Source organism: Meriones unguiculatus, chromosome 17 (assembly GCF_030254825.1).
Source record: "Meriones unguiculatus strain TT.TT164.6M chromosome 17, Bangor_MerUng_6.1, whole genome shotgun sequence".
NCBI lineage: Eukaryota > Metazoa > Chordata > Mammalia > Rodentia > Muridae > Meriones > Meriones unguiculatus.
In genome coordinates this window covers 38,780,727-38,800,871 of record NC_083364.1, presented here as the reverse complement: position 1 = coordinate 38,800,871, position 20,145 = coordinate 38,780,727, and the positions used below count along the sequence as shown (strand labels likewise).

General features: G+C 37.8%; 1 protein-coding gene and 1 pseudogene across 3 annotated transcripts in view; both read left to right on the top strand.

Moving 5' to 3' along the window:
- Sec22a (SEC22 homolog A, vesicle trafficking protein) overlaps positions 1 to 20,145 on the top strand; it is a 60,018-nt gene that overhangs the window by 22,195 nt on the left and 17,678 nt on the right. For all 3 annotated transcript variants that reach the window (XM_021634648.2, XM_021634649.2, XM_060370316.1), the window contains exons 3-5: positions 683 to 846; positions 1,939 to 2,133; positions 17,314 to 17,429. In XM_021634648.2, coding sequence (XP_021490323.2) covers positions 683 to 846; positions 1,939 to 2,133; positions 17,314 to 17,429 — 475 coding nt within the window. The remainder of the gene's footprint in view (positions 1 to 682; positions 847 to 1,938; positions 2,134 to 17,313; positions 17,430 to 20,145) is intronic.
- On the top strand, positions 12,803 to 15,073 carry LOC132648542 (RNA-binding protein 8A-like; annotated as a pseudogene).

The following is a 20,145-nucleotide window of genomic DNA, read 5'->3' as shown; positions in this document are numbered from 1 at the left end:
TGATACAGTTTTTATTATGTTGGCTTTAAAGTTGTGGGTTTTGTTTTGTTTTTGTTTTTTTCCGATTCCAGCACTCCTCCAACTAGGCAGTGCTTAGCATTTTGCTATAAGCCATGCTCCTTTCTCTTTCTTTCTGTTTGTCATTGTTATGAATGAAAAAAAATTCCCCCTTTTACACCAGTGATATATGCAGTTTCTTTCCTCATCAATGTTGTAATGTAAAAGATTTGATTCCTGAATCAATAATGGCTTCAAGAGTTTGGTAACCACCCTGAGGCTGTTTGCTAAGTCTGTTGGATCTTTCTAGGATTAGTGTCTACACTCTGACCAGATCTTTCTGAACAGTTCTTGACTTGAGTATATAGTTCCACCTGTTTTTGTGGAGGGCTGGCTTTAAGCTGCTTGAATGCTTACATATGTGCTTTTCCCCTTACATATGTGCCTTTCTGCTCCATGAGGAGTAGCTGAAATTAGTATAGGGTATCTTTTTTCTTAAACATCCATAGCTTTAGATAGTATTAGATGCTGGTTCCTTTAAAGTTGTTGCTGGAATATGTAATAAATGTTAATATCTTCATTGCTACTATAGCAGCAGTTTATGGTGTATAGAGTCAGTCTTGTGAAGCAACGAATAATATTGATTTAATTTGAAATTTTAAAACCAATGTTTTTTACACTGTAGTTTTATTAGCTCTCTGGGAGTGAGCTACATGATGTTGTGCACTGAAAATTATCCAAATGTTCTCGCCTTCTCTTTCCTGGATGAGCTTCAGAAGGAGTTCATTACTACTTATAACATGATGAAGACAAATACTGCTGTCAGACCATACTGTTTCATTGAATTTGGTAAGGGCCTTTTGTTGTTGTTTGTTTTATTTGTTTTGTTCTTTTTTGACTTTTTAATTATCCTGTCTCCAGTTAAACAATTTTTCATCTAATAATTTTGGAGAGTAGGGGAGAAACTTCTGCAACCTTGATTTTGATAGAATAAGGCAAAAGGAAAAAAAAATTCTTAATTTGGATGTGTACTAGGAAAAAATGTGTTTGAACTGTGAAGGAGATTGTGATTATTAGTCCAGAGAATGAATCCCAGAGGACAGATTCTCAATGAGAAATTTACAAGCCACAGACTCCGTTTTGTGTTTATGTGCTAATCTTTTATAGTCTGCTTAATGTAGAACAGGGGTTGGCAGATACTTGCTGGAAAAGATCAGAGAGTACATATTTCAAATTTTAAGGGCCTTCCAGTCTCTGCCATAACTTCTCAGCTCTGATGTTCCAGCTTGGAAGCAGCCACAGGCAATACATAAATGAAAGAGTATAGTTATTGTCTAATAAAACTTTATTTACAAAAATAGCAGTTTAGATTTGTCCTATGGGCAGTAGTTTGCTCAACCAGAAAAGTCTGGTCAAAGTTATGGATTTCTTTATATTGAAAGAAGGGAAATAGTAAAAATAAAATTCTGCTTGGAAGATATTTAGGAAATCTCTTTTATTGATTCCATTAAACTTTTCAGAACATACTATCTAATGATGTAAAAAATAAAACATTTATAAAAACTCATTGCTTATAGTATAATTTGTATGTAATTACAACTAATAACAGATCAAATATTTTGTGAGATAAGGATATAAAAATTAAGGCATTGGTTGACAATTAAAGCTGTTTTCTTTCTGTTTGTTTTTGTAATTCCTCGAAGTCTATCGTTAGGTAGCCTTTGGTTATAGTAACTTCATTCTAAAGTTTAGTATTTAGAGTGTAAAACTGATGACTTCATGATACAGCAACCCCTTAAACATAAGTAATATTGGAAATTCCATGATAAATTGAATAGTTTTGAATAGCAAACTTTATAAAATTTTTGTCCATAAACATCACACTCTCAAATTATTTAATTAACAAATGACTGCAAGGAAATTTATTTTTATTTTACATAGATAACTTCATTCAGAGGACCAAGCAGCGATATAATAATCCCAGGTCTCTTTCAACAAAAATAAATTGGTCTGACATGCAGATGGAAATCAAGCTGAGGCCCCCTTATCAAATCCCAATGTGTGAACTGGGATCAGCCAATGGAGTCACATCTGCATTTTCTGTTGACTATAAAGGTGCTGGTAAGATATCTTCTGGTGAGTTCTGGATCTCAATTATTTTGTTAATTTTTTTTTTTAAGATAACAGAGGAACTCTTGAAAATGAATTGCTTTTCAACTACATGAGAATATGGAAGTTCAAAGCAACCCATTTTCCCAGTTGTTATGAAGTAGGCTACTGAAGTATAAAGTACTTTCAAATGACAATTTCAGAAGAATTTATTTTTTTGCTAAGAAAATACTTGCTTTTTTTGTAAACATTTTTCTAGAACTGTTTGTAGGTCTGAGAAGTACTTTCCATTCTATCAAATGGCTGTATTTAGTATAGTAGTATTGACTGCAAGAGAAACTAAGATTGCAGTGGTAATCTACTCAGGTCTTCCCTCCCAAGGAAAGCACACAAGGGACAGGATAGAACTTTTCCTTAAGATGGAAACCTGACAGTGTCATAAAGGTAGAGTATGCTATTGTTGGACTACTTCTTAAAAAAATCCCCTTGTGGCTTATGCTCATGTCTGCTTCCATGTAATGCTACTGGTGTGTCACCTCCCTCAGATGACACAGAATAGCAGCTACATACTTTGTATGCTTCTAGCCTAATTTTTTATGTAAATCATCTTTAATGTCTTAAGACTTTTCTGTCATTTTGACATCTTTCCCATCCCTTTACATGCTTTAGTTTGTTAGTATTCTTTAAATTTGGACTGAACATGATACTTCACATATGGTTTCATTATACAAATATGAGAGAAGGGGAAATATTTTACTTAAATATTAATTCAGTCAGCCACTAAACAAGTGAATACGAAATAAAATGGTATTTGAATTGTGAAGGGAGGACTAATCATTCCATGTGTATGTGGCTTTTCCTGTAGAAAATCGTAAGGATATCTCTAGACAAGTATAATAACAAGTGCATGGATTCAGGGGCTACGTAATGCAGCGTCAGTGTGTAAGAACTAGATGCTGTACACTAGCAGTTAGCAATCTGAGGATGAAATGGAAATCCCATATATTGAAAACAAAGTGATTTTTGAAAAATGTTAAAGAAGACAAAAATTAATGGAAAGCAGATTCACATTTATGGGTTAGCAGACAATCTTGTTTAGATGGCTGTACTCCCAAGTAGACAGAGACTGAGCACATTTTCATCTGGGTTTTTTTAAAATAGAAATTGACATGTTCTAAAATTCATGTAGAAATATAAGAAATATATATGCAAAATAATCTTGGAAAAGCTGAAAGCCTCAAACCTCCAAACCTACTGCCAAATTATTGTGATCAGTATGGAGTGAGTCTGCTTTAAGGCTTGACATGTAGATCAGGGTAGTAGCATTGAGAGGACAGGAGTAAACCCTCTCAGTGTGGCCAGCTCCTTCTTGACAGTGATTCTAGGACAGTGGGGGAAGCGCATACAGTGTCAGGACAGCAATGTATCCATGTGTAGAAGAAAGAACCTAGACTGCTGCATTCATAACCACAATACAAACCTCACTCAGGGCAAAGCCCTCACTTTACCAGCTCTAAATAAACTCTTACTAGAGAGCACAGCTGTGACTCTTCGTGATCTTGTGTTAGGTTTTTCAGATTTGATTTTTAAAATCAAAGTGCAAAAAGAATATACAAGATGGAATTCATTGAAATTTAAAATTTACTCTTCTATGAACACAATCAGTGAAAAGACAACCCAAAGAATGGGAGGAAAGATTTACAAATCATAAATGGGTAAGAAATTAGTATCCAAAACATTTAACTTGTAATTCAACAATAAGGAAGCAATCCAATATATAAACAAAGAAAAGACATGAATATGCTGTTTTCTTTTCTTTTTCTTTTATGTATTTTTTGTACAAAGCCAGTCAAAATGGGGCTAAAGTGATGCTCAGCATTTAAGAGCACGGGTTGCACTTCAGAGGACTTAGACTTGATTCCCGACAAACACATGGTGGCTCACAACCGTTTGTAACTCTGGTATCCAGTGGATCTGATGTCCTTTTCTGACCTCCGTGGGCACCAGGCATGTAAAAGGCTCATAGACAAGCAAGCAGGCAAAACACCCATACACATAAAGTCCATTTAAATTAAATCAAAATGTATTTAACAGACATTTGAAGGACTCCAGCAGACTTCATTTAAAAGAAGCAGCACAGCCTAAGATACAGACTCTATACAGAATCCGAGGAGCGGACAGACCCTCTGTCCAAGGCTGCGTCAGATGCCTTGACAGCATTGTTCATGTGATTTTCACATTTGTTTGCTGGCAGATTACACTGATTGCTTTTAGGTTGTTAAACAGATCTTTCATTTCTATGATAAATTCTACATGGTCATGATGTGTTATGCTTTTATATGCTTTCAGGTCCAATTTGCTAAAGTTTTGGCAATATTTTATGTGTTTTACTGAACAAATTGATTTCTAGTTTTCCTTTTTTATAATGGCATGTTTGTTTTCACTGTCTGGGCAAAGCTGACCTGAAAAATACGCTGGAAGGTGTTCCTTCCTCATTTACGCTTTTGGAAAACGTTAAGTGGGACAATAAAAGCCCAGATCGTTTTGTCTATGGAAGGGTTAAGTTAGTTCTTCACTAGGGCCAGGGCCGGGCAGCTGGCATGTTCCTTCTTCCCGAGCCTTGGCAGCTTTCTAAATTGGAATCTATTCTTTTTTTTCTAGGATTTTAGTGTATCATTCATATTTCTTTATCCCTTAATTTTCCACAGAATTACAATTACATCCTCTTTCTGATATTGGTAATTTTTTCTTTTGCTATTTTCTCCTAATAGGTAAAAACTGATCGCTTTTTATTGATTTCTTCAAGAATCGGCATTTTACTTTCATTGATATTTTCTGTTTACTGACATGTTCTGTTTACCACTTCCTACTATCTGCTTATTTTGGGTTTTTATGCTCTGGTTTTCTGAGATTTGGAGTGATTTATTTGAGATCTTTTATTCTAATGCAAGCACTTGCTGCTATATAGTTCATACTCAGTAGTAATTTAGCTACATCCCATAGATTTTAACATACTGCATTTTTATTTTCATTCCGACTTAAATACTTTAAAATTTCCATTTGACTTCCCTTTCAGTTCCTGGGTTATTTAGAAATGTATTATGTAGTTTTATTTAGTCATTTTCTTTCTTTTTCTTTTTAACATCTTGAAACAGTACATTAATTCCTTTGTAGGGAAGTTTCCCATTATGCTAGCCATGTCTGGATGCTACCTGTTGGCTAGTTTTTCAAACGCTACTTTATTTGGGGGTTCCTAAAAGTTTATACCTACCTTCCAACCCCTCAACCCCAGGTTGGGGAAAAAGATGGGAGGGAGAAGGGGATGTAGACCTCTTTACTTCTTTTAGCTGGTTAGGGCCGTAGAATTCTTTTTGGGCCAGTACCAATCTCAGTCAGGATACCCAGAAGTCCAGGTAACCAGCAAAGCAGCCAACAGTCCTCTGTCTCTGCCTTCTCCAAGCTGCCGCCCTTCTTCTCTGGGCTGTTAAATTTATACCCCTCAAAGTCCTCAAATTCAACTAACTTCTGCTGGCGAAGGCCACAAAAACTGCACGAGGCAGTGATCAGCCATGGACAAACTAAATTCCCACAGTTGGGATTATAACAAAAACATGTTTACATACCATAACTGAGTTTTTAAGGAAATCAAAACTTCCGTTACAGGTATCTTTTTAAGTTTTGCTGGCGGGAGAGTTCCTGCTCCATCTTCATTATCATCCTCTTCATCATCGTCATCATCACATTTGTCATGTTATTCATCAACCTCTTTGCCATCCTGATATCCCACTGCCATATCATAAAATCATGGATATGGCAGTTGTCTTCTGTTTATTGGGGGAAAATCCTCTGAGCTAGGGTTGTATCTTTTCAAGTTTTGCTAAAGGAAGATTTCCTTCTCTATCTTCATTGTCATCCTCCTCCTTCTCATCATCTTCATCATCTTATTCACCAACCTACTTGTCTTCCTCATATCCTTTTTCATAGCTGCAGCTGCTGCTTGATCTTCGTCTGATGTTGCGGTGTGGTCTTCCTGAGGTGCAGGCTGATATTTTCCTGGCCTTCTCACAGCTTCATACACTGTTTGTCCTGTGGTGTCCCCTTCTGCTTTATTTTCCCTTTCTCCTATACTTGGGGGTCCATGTTCAGTAACCCATTGTCCTAGTCCAGCAGGTCCTTCTCCAGTTACTGGTTCCCTCCACTCCCGTCATATCTGTCTCCTCTTGTGTTCCCTGGCGATATTTAGACATTTTCAAGTGTCTATTGATTTTTAATTTAATTCTGTTGTGTTCAAAGGACAAATTTTATTTGACTTGCATATTCTTAAATTTATGGGGACTTGATTTATTCCCCCCAAAATACCCTATCTTAGTCATTCTTTTCTGCCTACTTTGAAGTGTGTGTTCTTCCCTGTGGCCAGTGGTGTATTCCGTAAGTGTTACTTAGATCAAGGTGGCTAATATTACTGAAATTTGTTGTGTCTTTTCTGATTTGCTGTGTGCTTCAACCATTTTTTGAGAAATGGGTATTGCAGTCTCTGCACTTCTGAATTTTTATCTTTCTCAATTTAGGGTAAGCAGTTTTCATATTACATATTCTTAAATGTTTATTTCTTTATCTTATGTGTATGAGTGTTTTGCCTGCTGTATGTTGTATGTTGTGTACCACCTGTATATTTGTTGCCTACAGAGAAGAAGGTTGGGTTCCCTAGAACTCAAGTTATGGACAGTTGTGAGCCTCTGTGTGGGTATTGAAAACTGAACCTGTATCCTCTGCAAGAGCAACAAGTGCTCTTAACCACTGAGCCATAGCGCTGGCTCCCTGTGTTATATATTTTACAACTTGTGATTTGCTCTCTTGATACATTCATTTCACCATCATTTTGGAGTTCTTTGTACCTAGGAATATATTAAACTTTGAAATCTTTGTAATATAGCTATTACATTAAAATTAATATTAGTAGTTTGAGCTGTTGTCTGTTTTTCTCTTTGTGTCCTTAAGTTTAAGTGGTATTTTAATACACTTTTAGTGGGAACCCTAAAAGTCTAGTGAGGATCTTCAGGTATTTTTGAAGGGCATTAGAATCTCTGACTTCATGTTTACATTTGAAGTTTTCTGTACCCAGCAGGATATCTGTCACCATGGTGCAGCCATCTCTTTCTAGAGTGACTGGTGACGTGTTCATTGCTCTTTGTTTTGATTTGTTCTTCCTACCAAAGGGAACACTTTGACATATTTGATAAATGTGAGAAGCACATTATCAGGAAATGTTAGACTGTTAGCCTTCTTTCTCCCTCTGTATTTCCCCAGTAACCTTCTGGTCTACCTGGATGAGCACATCCTGAAGGCCACTCCGAGTTAAGTTTATAAATGTCACAGTGAAGAAATATCTTAATAATGTCTAGTTTAAATACTGGTGTTACAGGTTAACAAGTCGGCCTGATGAACTGTTTTCGACCATCATTTAACCAGTAATGGTTCCATTTTTGTGTATCTATATGATCTTAGACCTCCTTTTAATGATTGTATTAATGTATGAGCTCAGGTCATATCTTAAGGCTATCTCAGAGCACACCAGCTGAATGTTATTGTTCGTGGCTGCAAATTATTTATTTACTTTTTTAAATAACCACTCTACAGTGGTTCCTTATGTTTTTAGCAATCTGTGTAATTGTCCTCTTTAAGAGATAAACTTGCTTTTAGGGTGATCAATATCTTTTCCCCTTTTCTGTTAGCATCAGTGCAGGTGAGGGTGGTGGTTTAGCAATATATAGCAAGCGTGTTACATGTAGGTGGGGGGATGTTAAGTTTGTTTGAATGGATCTTGTTTAATACTATCCATTAGTGCTCATGCCTAGTCAGAAAGAAAAAAAAAAAGCTTTAGGTTTTAAGTAAGTATAGAATACATGACTCAGTTGAGTCTTTTCCTCCCTCCTTCCCTCCGTCCTCCCTCCCTCCCTCCTCCCTCCCTCCTTCGTTTGTTTTTAGTGAGTACAGATCTGGGTGGAATTCATAGAGGCATGTTGCCTGGTGTTGGAGGACTACGTTAAGTCTCTATTACTTTTTTCACAGCAAGCTAATTGAAGGAATATACCACCAGCATGTCTCCCCCAGCACCAGAGCCCTCACTGCAAGCCTGCCTGGGTTCTGGCTGCCTCTGCCACTTCTGGAATTGCTGTGGCATTTCAGAGCTTGTCAAGACAATGGGTGGGTAGGGAAATGTCCCTCAAACTTCTAGGCAAAGTGTTTGTGTTTTGGTTTTGTTGTTTGTTTGTTTTTTCAGGCTCCTTCCCCACCATTTTGGACTTTTATCTTTAAAACCTTAAATGTTGCTAGTGCTGGCCAGAGGCATGACAGGCAATGAGCAGGTGAAGGGACACAATTAGGCGTCCACACCTAACAGGCTTTTGAATGTGTTGCTGCAGGCCACAGACAAGGCTGGGGAAGTAGCAAGTGTCTTTGAACTTTAACATTGTTCCTATGTACCTTATTTTATTTTTGTTTAATCAAATAAGCTGAGTTTTCCCCCCTGCAGTGGGGAAATAAAGTGGTATTTTATAGTTGTCATTTGGTTGCATCCTTTACATGTCCCTGTGTGTATGTTCACATGTGTGTGGTTCCTACAGAGTCCAGAAGAGGGGGTCAGATTCCTAGGAACTGGACTTATTGGCAGTTAGTGAGCTGCTTAGTGTGGGTGCTGGAACTACAACCCTTTGGAGCAGCAGCATTAGCGAGTACTGGTTGCTGGGTCATCTCTTGCTGTTTTTCTTTTGCCGTATTTAATTTTAATTGCCTTCATTTTTGAAATTCTTTTTCTGTTCTTTGTCTTTTTATCCATATCTCCTTAATTTGTTTTTGTGGTTACTTTTGGCCTCATAGTATGTAACTATTATTTCACTGTAGGGTGGTTAAGTTTACCATGACTAATAAGCTAAGGACCAGTCTTCAGAGTAGAAGCAGTTCCTTGCCAAAAGACTGTCATTGCTTCATAATCATGGTTTTCTTTTATTAGTATTTGGTCTGATTTTCTGAGCATCATTCCTGCCATCCAGAGTTATTTTGCACAGCATTGCATTGAACCCTTGAATGTCATGGAATGCACTCTCGATCCTTTGTTTTTTTTCTGGGCCCTCATCCATTGTCATTCAGTAAACAGTGATTCAGCAAATGTGCAGAAATGCGGTAATGCCTTTGAAATTTAAAAAAAGGCATACTAACCAGTGTATCTGTTCTTAGTGGTATCAATTGCCAAGTGTACAAACATGATTCTTACTGCAAACATATTCCAAATCTTTGACCACCAGCAGCTAACTGAGGTGATGTGCTCCTATAATTGTAGTTATTGTCCATTCTCTAACACATGTCTTAAGGCATCTAAGCTAAGACATATACTACTATCTGTCCTTTAAATACTATCAACATGAGATTAATAATGTATACCAAAATAATGTTCTATGGGGTGTTAAGATACTAGTTCTCTGTAAGCCAGGGGCTGGTAAACTTTTTCTCTCAAGGCTGGATGCTACATATTTTAGCTTTCTAAAGGCTGGACAGGCTCTGATGTAACTCTGCTGGTGTAATGTATAAAATAATATAGTCATAGATGCTATGTAAAAGGATGAGTGTTCTGAATTTGGCTTAGGGATTATAGTGTGCCAACCTCCAGTGCAGACTAATCTAATGACAACATGGTTTATGTACTGCCAGGTAGAAGCAAAATATTTCTGAGAAAATAAAAGCTTACCAAATTACTGTCTTCTTAAAAGATAATGACTTGATGAGCCCTAGCAGATATCAGATCTAGAAAAGTACTTGCAAGGCAGGGCTGTAACTTAGTTGATAGAGTACTTGCTTACTGAACCCTGGGTTCAGTCCCTACCACCAACTAAACCAGAAGTGGAGCTGGTCATGGTCAGAATTTGTGTCATCCTCAGCTAAACAGTAAAAAGCACTTGCAGTCAGAATTTATTTAAAAAATGTGTCATTCTTCAAGACAACCATTGTGGAGATCCAAGCAGGAATATTAAATGAAAAACAGCATTTTGCTTTATTTTTGTTGTTGTTTGCACTTAGTTTTATTATTTTTAAAAATATGTAGGGGTGTTTTACCTACACGTATGCCTTGTGTATGAGGAGGCCAGAGGAGAGGGTTGGAGCCTTTGGAACTGTAGTTACAGATGATGTGAGCTTCTATATAGGTGTTGGGAATGAAACCCTGGTCCTCTGCAAGGGCAGCCAGTGCTCAACCCCTGAGCCATCTTTCCAGCCCAGAAATCAGTGTCTAATTGAGATCACGACCATGAGCTTTAAGACTTGGGTGGCAGCACTCATCATTGCAGTTACGTCAAGGCATTAGTGTCTTACTGGGGATTGGGTGGAGAAGCTCCGTGACTTCCTTCCATTGTCCTGCACTCTCTAATAATTCCAACTCTGTGGGTCCAGCAGTAGCTGTAATTTAGGAGGTCTGCTCTTTAACGTATATACTCAGGATTTAGGGCAATAGTCTTAATTTGAGGTGCGCTTCCAACTTGACCTATGAAAAAATACTGTTAGAAAGTCTTCCTGCTGCTGACCTCTAGAAGTCCTCTGTGAACTTTAGACCACATGGCTTGCTGAATCATTGAACACTGGACCCTAGGGAAAGTGAGAAAAGACTTGAATTGTTTTAAGAAAGAGTAACTTAAAACTAGAGCTTACTTTAAAATTAACCTTAAATTTTATTTTAACTCAGACTAAACCTATATAATACTCTGTATAGTCCTCAAGGTAAAGTACAGGTTTCTTTTGTGGAAGAGAGAGAGCCTCTTAACTAAATTTATAAGATTTTCAAACTTTCCCCTACTTGGTTGTACTACTTTTAAATCACTTTTAAAACATTTCTTGATTTTTCTTTGAAACTCTTTGACCCTTTCTTCCTATGCTCTGGCATGAATATTGTTGTCTTGCCATACTTTTTTGTTTGTTTGTTCTGTTTTGTTTTTGTTTTTTGTTTTTTGAGACAGGGTTTTTCTGTGTAGCACTGTCTGTCCTGGAGAGACTGAGTTTTGTAGACCAGGCTGGCCTTGAACTCTGAGAGATCCACCTGCTTCTGCTTCCCTGAGTGCTGGGATTACAGGCGTGCGCCACTGCACCCAGCTGTGTGGTTTGTTTGTTTTTTTTTCCATTTTTATCTCGTCTGCCCTTTACCTAGTCTCATTCAGTCACTTGATAATTTATTTCTATAGTTCTTTTGTTTTAGAAGGAAATTTGTAATTCTTTATATGCACAAGTATTTAAAAATGAATGTTTTAATATTCTTACTCAAGTATGGTGTGGTCTGCAGATCATGAGATGGCTGTCATTGAAAAGACACTGAAAAATGCTGTCATCTCTAGGGAAGGGAAAGGGTAAATGTGAGCAGGAAACGTGGTTTTCAAGAGAAGGTTTAGGTAAGGCTGGTTGGAGTGCCTAATTTCAATAATATGGGTGTGGCTGATTTGAATAATGTGGGCTGTGAGGCTTAGGCTGTGCCAACTCGAGGTGACCCTGAGTATGATGGCCAAATAGAGGAGATAGTGGAGTGTGAATATCAGGATTGGTTGTTGGCACGAGAAAGGGTTCAGTAGACTAACTTATTTGTCAACTTGGGATTTAGCTGAAATTGAGAGAGCAAAGTCTCAGAATGTCAGACCTTCAGGAATACAGGGAAAAAAAAAGACATGATAATACATTATCATTTAATAGGGAGCATTTCCATCTTCCCCAGATATTTCCTCTGTGCCTTTTTCCAGTCAATCTTCACCTCCTCCCAGATAACCACTGTGGTTACTGTTTTTAATTTTAAACTAATCTTATTCATTTTAGAATATTATTCAATAAGAGTATGTTCGATGGTTCTTGTATACAGCTTCTTAATGTAATGCCATGTGTGAGTACTTTTTGTGACTCTACTACAGGTTATTTATTCTCTTGCTGATAGAAATTACCTTGGTTTCTGAAAATAAAGTTAGATTTTTGCTGTTGACATGTTTCTGTTTTCCTTGAGTAAATGTCAGAAGCAGCATTTCTGGATCAGAGGATTAGTTGCATGCTTAAGTCTTTAAGAAACTGATAGTTTTTGAAGTATTTATACGATTTAAAATTCCTACAAGTAATTGTTATAACTTAGAAAGGAGCTGACACAATATAACACTTAAGAATGAGCTTTACTAGGAGAACCTCACAATCATGGGAGCTATGACACAGCCTTGAAGTAGGATAGTAATTAGGGAAAATATATCATCAGGGCCATAGACAGCATAATGGGTCCTTAAAGGGGGAGGGAGGATGGGGAGGTAGAGCAAGAGAAGAGACATTGACGTCCCTTTAAATTCCGAGAGGAATTTCCTTAGGAGAGATTGTGTAAGATGACAGGGTCCTCCAGTGAGAAATAGTCTTCTGCTCTTGAGAAGTTTCCTGACTCCTAGAGGCTTTCAGGAGAGTAGGTAAGCTTCATACCACATGATCTAGCTGGCCTGGACTAAGTGACAAGTGTTCTTACCTCACAACTGGAAGGAAAGGACTGCAAGGCTACAGCATAGCTTGCTTTCTTGTCAGCTGTCTGTCCTAGATGAAGAGCTTCATGGGGCCTGGCCTACTTTCTGGGAGAGAGGCAGCTAAAGGGTCTTTATGCTAACAGTAGACCACTACTCCATACCCTTCCCATTATTTCCTATTTCTGGTCTTTTAAATTTTATATTCTGCTTCTACTTTTTCCTTTTAGAAAGACATAAAATTCCCTCAGTTTCTGACATTTCTGTTTCATAAATTTTGTAGACAATTTACCAGTTGCCAGAAAATATTACTCTTTTTTGGCCAAGCCTTTTCTCTGAATTATTATGCTAAATATTATGGAGGCATTTTATAAAAACAGTAAGCACTCTCAAGATGAGAATAAGAATATAATCTAACCAATGAGAGCTCCAAGAGAAGCAAGATGGCGGATGTGCTGAATATTCACGAGGCTGGGGATGAGGATTTCGCCATGAATGAGGATAGGGACAAAAAGCATCCACAAACTAAAAGAAAAAGTGAAGAAATGAAAGGGCCTCAGCTTTGGCTCTAAAGAGGGATCCCAAGCAAGGATATGGAGGATTATGACAGTGTGGAGTAGGATGGCAATAAACCTGGACCACAACGCATTGTTGAAGGTTGGATTCTCTTTGTCACTGGAGTCCATGAAGAAGGTACTGAAGAAGATCCGTGACAGATTCGCTGAAATTGGGAAATAAAAAATATCCACCTTAATTTGGGATACTTGAAGCAGCGGTACACGCTAGTTGAGTATGAAACATACAAAGAGGCTCAGGCTGCCAAGGGACTCACTGGTCAAGATTTAATGGAACAGCCAATCAATGTCGACTGGCGTTTTGTTTGTGGTCCACCAAAGAGGTGAGGTGGCCAAAGACCAAACAGGAGTCCAGACCAGAGATGCTGTTGATGGAGCCTCTGTTGACAGAGCCTCTATTGACTGTGACCGTGGTTTCTCTAGGAATCCATTAGCCCTTGGATAAATAGGGCTAGGGGAAAACTTGTGTTTTTATTTTTTAATTTCTTACCCTATCTACTTAGTATTGCTTTTGATTTAAAAAAAATGTTCTATTTATATTTAAAAAAAAAAAGAATCTAATAAAAAACAATTACAAGGCCGACCAGGAATTGTAGATAGCAAATGCCTATAATGCTAGCAATTAGGAGTCTGAGTCAGGGGATCATAAGTTTGAGGTCAGCTTAGGTCATATGGCAGGGGAGGAAAGGAAGAAAAAGACTGTGATTCTGATTGGGAAGGTGTGTCACACAGTTAGTGTCATATGTTGTACTTTAGGGAGTAAGTTATGTTCGCTTAAAGAGAGATGGCCTGCAAAGTCCTTATCTTAATAGCCTGTTCCTCCATGTGTAGGCCTTCCTCAGTGACCATACCTGTGTACCCTGTCTGACATGGGACAGAGGTGCTATGGTTATTCTACCATCTTTGCAGACAAATGATAGCTGTTCTGGTTTTCCTTTCCCTTTTCTGTTTCATCCTCCCTGAACCATCTCACTACACTTATGTTCAAGTCTTTTTTTTCCCTGTACATTGTGGGAGGGGCATGACCTTCTCCATCTTGTTTTGTGTTACTCCTCCATTTATCTACTTTACAAACACACACCCATGCTTTTGCTTCGACATCACAGTTACTTCACTTCTTGCAGCCTGATTTTTGCCTTCACTTTCCCTCCTGAAACTGCTTTATAGTGTCAACAGATATCTCTTGGACAATAGATTGGATAGTGTTTTAATTTTTCTGTCCAGATATGTCCTGGCCCATCTGTATGTACTGTGAGCCACATATTCCTTCTGGAAGCTTCCCTTCCCCTCCCTGCTAGGTATCTTTGGCTGTCTACACATCTTACTCTCCCACATCTGTCTTTCTCTGACAGTAGCAAAATAAAAAACCTGTTCAGGTGCTGCTTCCTGGCTTCAGAGAACAAACCGAAGCCCATGTTATTCCCGCATAGCCCTGCATTTGCTATGGCTTCAGGTATACTTGATGCCTACCAGCGCCTGGCATGGTGCTAAACTGAAGCGTGCTACAAGCTCTGTTTGGACTACAGCATATCGAGAATGTGTTTCACTGACGTAACAGAAAGCACACGTTACCATGTCATTAAATATTGTGTTTGTTTATCAAACTGGAAAAGTGCTGTTCTGTGGTGCCAACCTCTTGAGTTTGCAGAATGAAGTTTGCTTGATATCTCTTATTAGAGAAGAAGCCACAGGTCCCAGAAAAGGGGTGAGAGGTGAAGTAGGGAAATCATTAAAGGAGGCTTAGCACTTGCTTCTTCTCTTTAAACATAGCTTAGGTCATTTTAAAATTATAAATTCATAAATGGTATACTATTATTATAAAACACATGTTCTAAGGCAAGTGTTCAAAACTTAATAATTTATATTGATTTTTCATTTCTTTTTCTTTTTTCCTTCTTTCTTTTTTGTTTTTCAAGATAGAGTTTCTCTGTGTAGCCCTGGCTGTCCTGGACTTGCTTTGTAGACCAAGATGGTGCCGGCTTATATTTTTCACCAAATCTACTTTACTTAGGGTTCTTAAGCATCATTACCTCCCTTCCAAACCCTGAAACCTTAGGTAGGAAATTATTAGGGAAAAGGGCTGTAGTCCTGCTAATCAGGGTCAATGGGTCAATAGGGGATTACCAGATTCAGTCATCAGGATACTAGCAGTCCAGCCCAAAGGCCAACATGAAGCAGCATAAGCTGAATGACTCATTTGGATTGCCTGGACAAGCTCTCTGGAATGTTTCTCTCTACAAAGCTAAGTGTGGAAGCACAAAGATCAGTGCAGCAATGTAGATCCAAAAAGCGATGTCTCTTGTGCCTGGGTCTCTATATATGTCCTCTCCTCAAAGTCCACCCATAGATGTTCTCAGCTGGCCAGACTTGGCCACTTGCAGGTGAGGGGTCACAGCAAAACTTTACATAGTCTCCCACAAGCCAGCCTGGGCAAAACATCACATGACAAAATTCAGTCTTCAAAGAAACCAGAAATTTCTACTTCAGGCTAGCCTTGAACTCACAGAGATCTGCCTGCCTCTTCCTCCCGAGGGCTGGGGTTATAGGCACTGTGCCCAGCTCAGCTTGTTCACTTCTTAAATACATTTTCATTAACACATGAAAATGGTAGCATCTTTCCTTTGAACATACCTTACTTGACCATGGAAAGCTGGAATTTTCACTGTTTGGATTTTTGTGTGTGTGTGTGATTTGACAATTATTCAGTTGTCATTTGGTTTTATTCCTAAAGCCCATTTGCTTTTTATGAAAGGCCAGTTTCCTCTTTTACTGAGAGAGGGTGTACCAAGGACAGAGAGATGACTAATTGTGACTTTTTTTCAATGATGAAAGACCATGGTGTCAGTACTATACAGCAACATTTGGCTTTCTATTTTCATAGTAGAGTTGAAGGGAATTTATTGAAAGACCAGACATGGGCATAGAAGAAATTATGAAATGTTATTCTAGATTAGAGTTTCTGCTGAACCTGAAGAGTGCTTCATGAGATGTGGGTTTAGGGGGTTTTTATTAACTCTTTGGGGAATCTTTTCTGCTGTGATGGTTGAATATAATTTGCAAAGATCTGAGCTTTTCCTTTATTAACATTCTGCCTCATTAACTTCATTGTTGGGCTTTTACACTTCAGTGGTTTAAATAAAGTAATAAAAATGTGGTTCTGTTGTCCTCTCTTTGCCAGTATCCCTTTTGAAGTCTACTGATTATGTGTTTAGTTTGTATTTTCATTTAGGCATAATTGTAAATCCTAATAACTATAAAATGATCATGAAGGGAAGTGATTGTATAACAGAATATTTTACTCTGTTGAAGCCTGAAAATTAAGGGAATGCTTTTGTAAAGATGAAATGGTCACATATCAGCTGGTGTGTTTTTGGTTTTGTTTTAATTTTTCTTTAAGAGACCAAGGGACCAGTCTTCACAGCTGTAAGACTTCATTTTATTGAAGAGCTTGGGTTGCTGATTAAATATGGGCTTTTACATATAGCCAGTAGTGATTATGGCCTTTAGTCCCAAGTAAGTGGGCTTTGCCTAAAAGCAAGCTATGGTTATGCTTAAAAATGGTTTCCAAACATTTGTAGAAAACATAGGAGCTTTGCATTTATTCTCCAAGCAAAGTCATCCTTTGCATATACTTGTACCAAATTGCAATATATTTTACACATATTTTAACAGTGTTTTCCCCCTCAGTGATTTACGGACAGATATGAGTACTTCCTAGCACCTCTTAACCTCAAATAGAAGTTAGAGGTTTCTATTAAAGTGTAGAAAAGCAATGTTGATTCCATCTGACTTTAGAATGGGACTTTTTATGTTGCCAAATATTTTGCATTTTAGAAAAATATTTAAACTTGGTATGGTGGGACACACCTTTAATCCCAACACGTGAAGCCAGAGGCAGGTAGATATCTAAGTTGAGGCCAGCCAAATCTACAGAGTGAGTTCCTAAACAGTTCCTACACAGAGAGCCCTGCTTGGGGTGAGGGTAGGATGTTTAATTATTAAGACACCTTGTTTAAAGCTATTTACATGTGACTCTTCTAAGTTGAGCAGTAAATTTCTTCTACATACACTCAACTAACAAGAGACACTGGTATTCATTTCTGACCCTTTCTTTTTCTTTCCAGCCCATCAGCGACTGGAACCAGCGACTCTGTCAGGGATTGTGGCGTTTATCCTTAGTCTTTTATGTGGAGCTCTGAATTTAATTCGAGGCTTTCATGCCATAGAAAGCCTCTTGCAGGTACTGTGCTTTTTTTGCAGTTTCAGGTGACTGTGTCTCTTTATTCTACTTGTTACATAATTGCTTTGGATTGGATTAGGCTGTAGTATAATTTACAATGCAAGTTCAAACTGTGTGTTCTTATACCTGCCCTTTTCTACTTTCCTTTAAAAGCACAATTTCAGAGCCATGCCTGGTAGGCATGCCTGTAATCTTGGCCCTTGAGAAGCTGAAGCAGGAGGGTTACAGATTTGAAACCATATAGTGAGTTCCAGGACACCTCAAGTTATGTAATGAGACCCTGTCGAAAAACAAAAATCCTTTATCACCCACTCTTTTGGAGGCATTGTTGACAGGCACTGTGAGAACATCAAGCTATGTATCATGGACCCTGAATTTGTACAGCTTAAAGTTGAATTTGATAGACAAAGGTGTGTAGGAGTAATAATAATTAAATTATTCAGCCAGAAGAAGAGAGGTTCTGTGATTCAGGAGAGGTAAGGAGAGAGGGTGAGCTGGTCTTAGAAGGAGCAAGAGGGCAGAGAATGGTGGGAGCAGGAAGATAGTCTGGGTGGACACTACTTCTGTGCGTTCCTTAGTAAGCTCTGCTGCTTTTCCTTTTGATCAGTGGCCTTTTAAAACCCGGGCTACCTAGTTAGGGGGAAGGTCACTGATTTCCTCAGATAATTCATTTTTCAGGGGAGTTTCTTCTGGAGCTTTTAGCTACCAGACTATCTAACCTTTTCTCTTCCTATTTTTTTTATTTAAATCTCCTTTCTTGAAAGCCCAGCATATTTGAAATTGCACAGTTGTCCTTTCCTTTGTTTCCATTCACTTTTCCCAAGAATTTTTGACACTATCACATTATAAATCAGATCTGCATTGTGTATGTTTATGTCTCTCTGTCTTTCCAACATTAAGTTCAAGATACTATGTTATAAAAACCTGTTCACCATGCTAGGTTCATGGTACCATTCTACATATCCTCTAGTTCAACCACCTAAAACCAACAGAAAGCAGATGACATCATGGGTCCTGGCACCACGATTCTTAAAAGGGATGCATGGGGTTCCCCTTCACTATTCTCTTCTAAGCAGTTCCTCACAGGTAAAGCTCCTGCCCCTTTGAGGCATAGGATGCTGGCTGTTATCCCTCTGCCTTCCTGTCCCATCCCCCTGCTAGCTTGAATTTGTTCCAGCAGAAGTTCAGTTCTCAGCCAGCTAGAGAACGGAACAAGCTGCCAATAAGAAGAAATGGGCAGTTTGGAAGCTGGTGAGTGAAAAAGCTAATAAATAAATCAGTCTTTAAAACATTTTTATTGATGTAATAGAAGAAAAAAAAAACAGTGGGTAAGTGTATAAAGAGTTAGCTTCCTAGAGTAGAGTAGCTCTAGGTGAGCAAGCTTTACTGTCGTAAAGCCTTGTGTACATCCTGACTGCTGATGTAAGGAAGCTGTGGAATCTGGGCTCAGAGCACAGTTATAAGTGCAGGCAAGAGGCTCTGCCACAGCCTCTTAAAGTAACTTCTATCTCCTTCATGCACTCAGTTAACTTGTCCTTTCTCTTCTGGGGCTGTTCTTCTCTTCCTCCTCTTTTGGTTCATAACTGAAAAACTGAAGGGATTCTTTGTATGCTACAGCATTTTGTGCTTTTGTAATGCTGCAACTAATTTACACTTCTTTTCATTGTCAATTGTTCTGTGTTTTCTGTCTAATCAGTAATCCAGTTGTCTGACGGAGGTGATAGAGTTTTGGGTTTCAGAAGAACAATTAGATCAAACTATTTGCTACTTAGATGTAATTGACTCCTTGTTGCAAGATTTCTCAGCTTTATATTTTTAAAAGGCAACTTTACACACCATTTATCTCTTTTGGATGCAGACACAAAGATCTTTAGCAATACATTAATAAATTAAATCTAGTAAAGAATAAAAATAATTATACAATAACCAAGTAGGATTTATTCCAGGTGTGCAATGCTGATTTAATATTTGAAATCAATTATTATTATCACTTCATCGTTTAAAGGAGAGAAAATAATCAGTAGATGCAGAAAGGAATTTAACAAAAATTAAAAAAAACTTTATCCACGATATTGAAAAAACAAAACAAAACAACTTGCAGCAAACCAGTAGAAGAAAGTTTCCTCACCTTAATAAGGAAAATCCATCCCAAGTCCCAAGCAACTAATATCTTTAATGACAAACTAGATACTTCTTCCCTAAGACAGAAACAGGGTAAGGATACCTCCACCTCCTTCTCCTATTTAACATTGTACTAGAAATCCTAGCTAATGCAATAAGAAAAGGAAAAAATATATATATATATATATGAAATAACTTTGCAGATGGAAAAAAATGACTCCGAAGGCATAGCATAAAGGTTCTGAAATATTAAAAGATTATATTTATATAACAAGAAATTGAACTGCATAAAATTTTCTTAAATTCCAGTAACAATTGAATTTTGAAAGTTCTAAAAAAAGAGGTACTTATAAGTAAATCTAAAACATGTACAGGACCCATGTAAAGTAGATTATAAACTCTGACCAAAGCAAGCAAAGATTAAACAAATGGAAAGAAATTGCACATTTTGAGAGGAAAAATCAATATTGTTAAACTGTCGGTTCTTCCTCTTCTGATGTGTAGATTGCACACAATCCCAGTCAAAATCCAAGCAAGTTATTTTGTAGGTTCAATAAAGTGATTGAAAAGTTTATATGGAAAAACCAAAGATCTA